Consider the following 9379-nt stretch of genomic DNA (forward strand, 5'->3'; position numbering starts at 1 on the left):
TGATTTGTAAGGCGATAAACAAGATTCTTGGATTCTTGGAGGGTGTTTGTTTCCAGGGACTTATTGGTTTAGGGACTTTTTTAAGTCCCTATAAGTCCCATCTAAACCAAACAGGAGGGACTTATAGGGACTTAAAGTGGTGATTTGGGACTTATCAAAAAAGACTCTCAGGGAGGAACTTATAGGGACTTATAGTGATGATTTGGATCTTTTAGCATGTCATTTAATAACCTCTAGCCCATGATAAATCATGTAAATAAATAGGTAGGGACTCGGGACTTATAAGTTGGAACTTAAAAAAGTCCTAGGACTTATGAAACAAACAGGGCCTTGGTTTTCCTGCTAACTTTTGTGTCGATTCGGTCCTGGAACCACACTCGATTGGTCTCCTTGGACTGTTGCATGCATGTGCTCAAGTATTCTTTCCTTTTGTTTAAGACACAAAAAATCCCATTTAGTTGTACCAGGAATACGTTAACGGCACTACGTAGCCCCACCACCAGGACACCGTGATGGCGCCGAATCTCAAGACCTCCGGTCGGTCTGACTGACTGTCTTTGTGCCCAGCATCATTCGTTTCTTGTGTTAGACGCAGGTTTGAGATGTTCGCATTGCTTTGCAACGTTTCGGATTCTATACACTCGAGTGCACTGAACCTGGAAGCAGATGATTATGCAACCCTGGACGTGGCCTCCCATCTGTTTTGGCCGCGTTTGAGGCCTCAGGAACACACACATGGAGCCGCCATTATGCCACGAGGAGCGTGGTGACTGGCAGTAACGTCCATCTTATCTCCCCGGCCTAAAATCCAGCTCGTTGTGTCGTTCGTGCAGAGCTTCGTTCAGCGGTGAAGGGGACATGGAGCCGCGGCGGAGCAGAGGGATCTGCACCGCACCGCACGGCCAGGCTCTGGCGCTGCACGTTTTGCCGTTTGTTCCGGAGCGAGGCAGGAGGAACAGGGCGTATCTTGTCCCGTCCCCTGTACTCTGTCTCTGTACCGTCCGTTGCCCCGTATGCTTTGTTTGGGGTTTAGCTGCAGCACGGCAGTCGGCAGGGGCAGGACCGCCGCGCTCGCCGCTGACGACGAACGAGCCCGTTGCCGTTGGGTATTATTTTTCTAACCTCGGCTACTGTAGACGAGCAATAATAATAACAGTGGAGCGAGACGGGACGAGAGGAGACGCGATGGTGCATTATGGAGACGGAGAGAGAGGAGGAGGAGACACCGGGACAGGCGCCCAGATCAGGCCGATGATCAATGATAGCTCCCCCCGAACCTACACTACACATCTCCAGTCGAGTCGAGTCCAGTGCACCGACGCGCCTGATCCGATCTGATCTGATCGGACTCGAGCTGATCTTTTTTGATCGGTAGCACGTCCGCTTCGGCCATCCTTGTCCCTGCGATTCCTGCATCGCTATCTCCCATCTCCCCGCTGTAATGACGCATTAGCATGGCCCTGGCTGCTATGCTGGGAAGAGTACAGCGGGCGAGCACCATCACTAGTACCAGCTCAGTGCAACACTGTACCGCTTTGCGTGATGCATAATTGCGCAGCTTAGCTTAGCTGCGGTGCATCTGCATCCTAGGTACTACTACTCCAGTAATCAACTGATTCGTGCGCGTACCCGCCCGGACACCCTGTTGCTGTCCCCGGATCGATCGCCTTTATCCTTCCTCCCGTCCTTTGCCAACACAGCCACACACACACGCACAGAGCCCACGTTCCCTTCTCCTCTTTTAAGCGCCCGCACTTTTCCCTCCCCTTTCCACCCCCCTCCTCGAGCCCGAGCCTTCTCGTTGCGTTGCGTGATCATGATCTGATCGGAGCCTCAGCTGCCGGCGAACGGGCGATGGCGGGCGGTGCTAGGTGCAGCTCGCTGCTGCGCGGGTTCCTGTCGCTCTTCTTTGTCATGTTCCTCCACATTGGCCACGCCGGCTGCTGCTTCTCGCCGGGCTCTGCCTCGCAGCAGCACGAGGAAGACGACGCCGGCGCTGCCAGCAGCAGCAGCAGCAAGAGGAGGAAGATATCGCCGCTCGCCTTCTCCCCGGCCGTGTCGTCCTCTACCGGTGTTGAAGAGAGGGCCGGCGCCAGGCGCAGGGCCAGGCACGTCTCGTCTCTCGCCACCAGTCTCCGGTGCTACATACACCGCATCTTCTCCTCCGCCGGGCACAAGAATTCTGTTCCAGGCGGAGAGGAGCAGGAGGAGGCCGTCACGACCACCTTGTCGTCGCCGCTTGCTCAGTCCGTGACGCAGCGTCAGGCGTCCGTGGTGCTGTCCACGCCGTCCTCGCCGTGCGCGTCGCCGTTCCTGTCCCCGATGTCGCCGCAGTCCCTCAGCGTCACCCCGCTCGTGCCGTGCTCGCCGCTGGCGACCAGGCAGCTGTCCAGGTCGTTCGCCGCCCGCGGGGACCTGTACCCTTGCAAGGTGTGCGGCGAGGTGCTGAGCAAGCCGCAGCAGCTGGAGCTCCACCAGGCGATGAAGCACTCCCTCTCGGAGCTCACCCACCTGGACTCCAGCATGAACATCATCCGCATGATCTTCCTCGCCGGGTGGGGGCTGTCCCCGCCAGGCGCCGGCTATCCCCCGGCCGTCAGGCGCATCCTCAGGATCCACCACAACCCGCGCGCGCTCTCCCGCTTCGAGGAGTACCGGGACCTCGTCCGCTCCCGCGCCGCCCGCCGCTGCGCGGGCGCCAGCGGCGCGGTGGTGGAGGAGCGGTGCATCGCGGACGGCAACGAGCGGCTGCGGTTCCACTGCGCCACCATGCTCTGCTCCCTGGGCGCCGGCGTGTGCGGGAGCCCCTACTGCTGCACCTGCACCATCCTCCGCCACGGGTTCGCGGGGAAGCAGGCGGACGTGGACGGCATTGCCACCTACTCCTCCGGGTGGGCCGCGCACGCGTCGCTGCCCGACGAGGTGGAGCGCGAGTTCGCGTTCCTGCAGGTGCGCCGCGCCATGCTGGTGTGCCGCGTCGTGGCGGGACGCGTCGTTCGCGGCGTCGACGGGGACGGCGACAAGGTGGGCTACGACTCCATGGTGCCCGTGCCGCCGGGCGGCGGCGGACGAGGGGGAGAGGACGACGGCGAGCTGCTGGTGTTCAACCCCCGGGCCGTGCTCCCGTGCTTCGTCATCATGTACGGCAGCTAGCCGTACGTGGCATGTGCATGGAGCACTAGTGTGTATAGCCGTTTCCCGCTTTTGCTTGTCCCGTCATCTTCTTCGTTAGGTAGGTGGGTGTGCGCCAGTTAGTCCGTCACTCGATCACCGCCGGCGATCGTGAACAGGAGGCCGACCTCAGGTTTTGGCTGCATGGCATGGCAGTGGCACTGCACATTGGCTGCCCCCCGCTCTGTCGCTGGATCCGATCGACCACTTGGTACACCATGATGTCGCGTCGAGTCTGCCATTCGCCCCGCCATATGCTCATACGCGATAAGTTATGTAGTGTGTGTGGTTGGCATGCTTTTGTTGCTCCTACTGTTTTCTTCGGTCATGTGTCAGGTGTCAACTGAACTCCCAGTGGTAGTACATGTTTTTTTCCTTTGTCATCTCTTCTCGTTCTTGGTTCTTTGGTTCATATCTCCTCCTGGCGATCGATTGACGTGCTGTGGAGAATTTGGGTTACTGAATTCCTTCAGTCATGAAAGCAAAGCTGCGATGTTGCTCGCTAAGGCATGTAATTACGGTCCGTCTATGTCACATCTAGTTGTGAGATAATATCTCACATCTAAGTTTATTGTTTCCTGTTTGTTTGTCTTGTTTGTTGTCCTGTTTGTTTGATTTTAATTTGTCAAAGCCCAAAACTAAAAACTACCTCGTGCGTCCGCCTTGATGACCGGCCTATACGAGCAAATCTGGTCACTAGCTCCCCCCATTTAAAAAAAACCTGGTTGCTAGCTACCTGTACAAGGAACCTGCCAGCTTTTTCTGGAAAACAAAATGATCGCTAGTGCTAAATCGACTTGTTAGCTTTTGCCTCTGATCATTATACATTTACAAGGACATCTTCCATAGCTAGCTTCTAGGCTACCAACGGTTTATTTTATTTTTTGCCTATTGGTTTTTGCGTTTTTCACTATTATATCTTGTAATTAATTTCTAGTAAAGTACAAAATTTCATCAACACATATTTCAAAAACATGTTCACGAATTTACATAAGTTTTTTCAAACTATAAAAAATGTTAACGAATACCAAAAATGTTCTAATATATGGTGAACAATACTTTAATATATGACGATCATTTTCTGAATACACACTAATTTTTCCAATACACACTGAACATTGTTTTTGATATACATGAACTTTTTTATATACGATGAACTAAAAGCGAACTTTTTTATATACATTGAACTAAAAGCAAACAGGAAAAAACAAAAATAGATAAATAAGAAGAGAACAAAAAATAAACACATTTTTATTTGCTTTTAAAAAATTGATCAACATGAACAATTTTAGAAAAGTGAACTAATTTACAAATTTTGAAACATGTATTGAAACTTGTGAATTTATGAAGAAACAAAAAATACTAGAATATGAAAAAAATGAGATTAACTTTTGAAAAATCAAAAAATAAAAAGGAGATGAAGACAAAGAAGAAAAATGATAAATAAAAAAGCAGAAAAACATGAAGAAAATGAAACAAAACAAAAAATGGTATCCTAGCTACTTGGGCCGGCTCATCTGCAGTTTGTTCGCTGACTAGGGTGGACTTGAAACAAGGAAAAAAAATATTGGATCCCCAATGGCAAGTCGAGGGTGGACTCTCAATTGGGAATAAAAAAGGTCATGCCCCAGTTGCAAGTCGAGTTTGGACTTGCAACTAGGGACAAAAATGGTTGGACCCTAATTGCGAGTTAAGGGTGGACTTGCAGCTAGGCTAGAAAAGGCCGAGCCCCAGTTGCGAGTCGACGGTGGACTTGCACTTGGGAAAAAGGTCGGCCCCAGTTGCGAATCGAGGGTGGACTCGCAATTGGGACTAAAAAATGTCGGGCACCAGTTGCGATTCGAGGGTGAACTTGCAACTCGGACAAAAAAGGGTGAGCTCTAGTTGCGAGTCGAGGGTGGACTTGCAACTCGGACAAAAAATGTTGGGCCCCAGTTGCGAGTCGAGGACGAACTTGCAACTCGGACATAAAAGGTTGGACCCTAGTTGCGAGTCGAGGGTGGACTTGCAACTCGGACGAAAAAGGTTGGGCCCCAGTTGCGACTCGAGGACGAACTAGCAACTCAGACAAAAATGGTTGGACCCTAGTTGCGAGTCGAGGGTGGACTTGCAACTCGGACAAAAAGGTTGGGCCCCAGTTGCGAGTCGAGGACGCATTTGCAACTCGGACAAAAAAGGTTGTGCCCTAGTTACGAGTCGAGGGTGGACTTGCAACTCGGACAAAAAATGTTGGACCCCAGTTGCGAGTCGAGGGTGGAGTTGCATCTTGGAAAATAGTCTAGCCCCATTTGCGTCGAGAGTGGACTTGCAACTAGGACAAAAATGGTTTGGCCACAACTGGACTTTCAACTGGAAAGAAAAGGCCGGACCCTAGTTGTGGGTCGAGGGTGGACTTGCAATTAGGACAAAAAATATTGAGACCCAATTGCGAGTTAAGAGTGCAATTGCAACCAGGGAAAAAAAGGTCAGGCCCAGCTGCGACTCAAGGGTGGATTGCAACTGGGACAAAAAAGGGCCAAGTCCGAGTTACAAGTCGAGGGGGTTATTGCAACTGGGACAAAAAGGTTTTGTCCCTAACTGTGAGTCGAGGGTTGACTTGCAAATAGAAAAAAAGTCAGGCCTAGTGCGAGTTGATGATGGACTTGCAACTAAGACAAAAAAGTTCGAGTCCCAGAGTCGAGAGCGGACTTGCAATTGGGAGAAAAAACGTCGGGCCCGAGTTGCGAGTCGAGGACAGACTTGCAACTGGGACAAAAAAGACCGGGTCCCAGTTGCGAGTCGAAGGTGAACTTGCAACTAGGACAAAAAAATGTCAGATCCCAGTTACGAGTCAAGGGCAGACTTGCAAATGGGACAAAAAAAAGAACGGATTCCAGTTGCGAGTTGAGGGTGGACTTGCAACTAGGACAAAAAGGCCAGACCCCAGTTATGAGTTGAGGGCCACCAAAAACGAAGTCGAACAGGCCTAAGCCAAGAACATGATACACAATAAACAAACAACAACAAGGGAGGCGGAAGGTAGAGCTTGCAGGAAAATGACGGAAAAATAAATCAAATGATGAATTTAAAAAGTACTTATAAAATTTTAAAAATCATGGATTTAAAAGACTAAAAAAGAGAAAAAAACAAAAGTTTAAAAGATGGGACCTCTATTGCATGTCAGTGTGTGGTTGGACTTGCACCTAGAACAAAAAATTTATTGGGCCTCAGTTAGGGGAGAAGTAGACAGAGGAATACGTCATCCAACGCCGGAGATCAAAAGCTTACGTGAAAATTAGAACAAGAAGATGCAACGGTGACAGTGACTAGTTGCACGACAAGGGTGCACTTGCAACATAATCTAAAAATATGTTGGGCCGAGTTGCATCTCGGTGGTTTGCTTGCAACTGCGACAATAAAAAATAAAAGAGACGAGCTCCAGTTTGCATGTCTGTGGTGGACTTGCAACTAAAATAAAGAATAAAAAGGCGAACCCAGTTAGGAGTACACTTGCAGGAAAGACCAAAACGTTTTGGACCCAGATGCATGTGGGTGATCGACTTGCAACTGAAACAAGAATAATAAAAGGACACAAGGTTCTTACATATTAGGGTTAGACATGAGAACAAAAATAAAAATAAGAAATTGGCCGTTGCCCGTCATTGTACTGTTTAGAAACTTGGACAGGCCGCCTCTACTCCTTAGACAAAGAGCAATGGGATAGAGAGAGCGAAGAAACAAAGCCGACGAGCCAGCGGTCAGCTCCTCTCTTCAACTTATACAGACAACACTTATCTTCAACTACAACAGAGGAAAAGAAGACAACAAAAAAGGGCCCAAAAAGAAAGACGCACGGTGTGATGCTGTAAAATGAACGACAGACGAGCGCACACCGGACGCGCGGGACAAAACAACCCCGATCAAAGAATTGCACAAAATTTATAGAGACAAAACAAATGGACTAAAACTTAGATGAGACATCACACTCATCTATATGAGTTTTAACAATTTCGATACATGATTTACTATTCCGTGGACACGTTGCATAGATGAATACAAATCAAAACAACGAAAAAACTGCATGAACAATCATACGGTATATACACGCACAAAGGAGATAACTGTACACGTCATCTGATATATACACATATCATAATATCGCAAGGGGGAGAAAAAAGAAATGAAAAGAAGACAAAAAATACCTCACAAACTGCAACAGCTGCAGTGTATCGAGACAATACAACAATAGACAAAAAAAGAAAAAAAACAGAGAGGAAAGGTAGCGCTAGCACACATGGGCTAGCCCATGCTGGCACACTGCATGCACGTCCCGTGCGGGCTGCGCGAGCGCACGCTACAAATCGCCAGATCGTACAATCAAAGGCGAACAAATCGTCCGATCATCAGTGCACGAATTTAAAGACAAAACAAATCCAACAATGAGGGACTTAGATGTGAGATAGTTATTTTACATCTAGATGTGAAATAGCAAATCTGTAAGTATTAATATTGTTGGTTAAACTAACAAAGTTGCCCCCAGTCCGTTCCAAGTGTGACGGTTCCGTGATTGGCGGTGAGGCAATTTGTAGGACGATCTCGAGGGCGACTCCCTCTAGGGTTTTGTCCTTCCTCCGTGATTGTTCTCACCTCGACTTGGGCCGACGTCAGTTCCCCTATCCATGCCTCCCCCGCTCGCCGCTGACAGCGCCCTCCATCGTGGAGCTGCTCTGCTAGGTCGACCGTCACCATCTTCCCTGGAATCCCAACCACCATAAGCCTCTTGCGTGTGGCTAGGGCACGCGATCATAAACCACAAATCCTAGTTCCTTTTGCTTCATTGTATTGAATTCATGCTCCAGCCAACTCATCCAAAAGTCCGAACTAATGAAGGGAGGCGGGCAATATATTTCAACACTTCCCCTCACGTTTAGGCTATTTTAGTCCTTAGACGTGGGATCGGTGTAGGCTGCATGATCTTTTTATTTTAATACTGCGTTGGCAGGGTCTTGAACTCAAGACGTCTTGGCTCGGATACCATATTGAATTCATGCTCCAGCCAACTCATCCAAAAGTCCGAACTAATGGAGTGAGGCGGGCAATATATTTCAACACATTGGTTATTGACGGGGCGCTGTATAGGGGGTGGCTCATGTAAGGGAGTCTGGCCTCAGTATCTACAAGGGGCCCGCTTGGCCCAGTACAAGGAAGAAGCCCTAAGGAGGCGTTGGTGACCTTCGTGCCCTCCAAGCCTAAAGGGCGGTGGCGTCCTAGATCGCATTCACCGTGTAAACCCTAGACATCTACTGCCTATGTAAAGAGAGGTCTAGGATCCTCATTCCCATCTATCATCGGATAGGCAAACTCTCGATAGTAATCTCATACACCATTGTAACCCCTTGCACGAGGTATCCATCCATCATGAATAACTAAAACAACATGACGTATGGTATTACTCTCCGGAGGCCCGAACCTGAATAAACCCCTTGTGCAACCTCCGATCCAGGACTTCCAGCTGTGCTCGGACCCCTACCGAGGGATTTGACCGTATTTTGCACCGGCAGTTGGCGCGCCAGGCATGGGCGACGTCGACTGGAGACCGATCTTGGATTAGATCTTTTCTGCTTTCGACGACCTTCCGCCGGGGGAGAGCCTAACCTTTGGCTCCCTCACGTTCATCGATGACAGGGCGGGCTGGGTCAACATCAACCCACCGGCCCACCCCATCACTCCACGATCTCGTGAAGGACCCCGCTGCGGTTGCACCCAATCCAGAGGGCACGCACCAGCGTCAGAATCTGCAGGATCCACAGGCCACCTCGGTTTTATACATTCAGAGAAGACCGCACCAACCATCCATTGGTCGCGATGGTCCGCGGCAGTTGCCGCCTCACCCAGACAACAGAAGATTGCCTCATCGCCGACTTCAACACTTGTGACGGCGCTAGTATGGGCAATATCACCTCGGCATCGGACAACGAAGACAGTGACCCGGGGCCATTTTGCCTCGCAAATGAGGACGAAAATGCCGGCCTCCAACCCATTCGCGAAGTCAACTACTCCGACCTCTGAGGAGAATCAGAATCCCCCTCCCTCGAGCTTAGAGGGCGGCAACACCACTGACCAGGAGACATCACAATCAGAGGCTTCACAGGTGATTTTCCTCCATCAGGTCATGATGACCGAACCAACCACGAGCATGTCGCAAGCGGTAGCCATGATGGAGCCCGTC

The 9379-nt window shown here is 50.2% G+C and overlaps 1 protein-coding gene across 1 annotated transcript; it reads left to right on the forward strand.

Moving 5' to 3' along the window:
* Positions 1–1456: 1456 nt before the first annotated feature.
* LOC109738783 (uncharacterized) lies at positions 1457–3755 on the forward strand. The gene has a single exon (XM_020297881.4). The coding sequence runs from the start codon at positions 1855–1857 to the stop codon at positions 3151–3153; it is 1299 nt and encodes a 432-aa protein (XP_020153470.1). The 5' UTR covers positions 1457–1854; the 3' UTR covers positions 3154–3755.
* The last annotated feature ends 5624 nt before the right edge of the window (positions 3756–9379 follow it).

This window comes from Aegilops tauschii, chromosome 4 (assembly GCF_002575655.3).
Source record: "Aegilops tauschii subsp. strangulata cultivar AL8/78 chromosome 4, Aet v6.0, whole genome shotgun sequence".
Taxonomy (NCBI): domain Eukaryota; kingdom Viridiplantae; phylum Streptophyta; class Magnoliopsida; order Poales; family Poaceae; genus Aegilops; species Aegilops tauschii.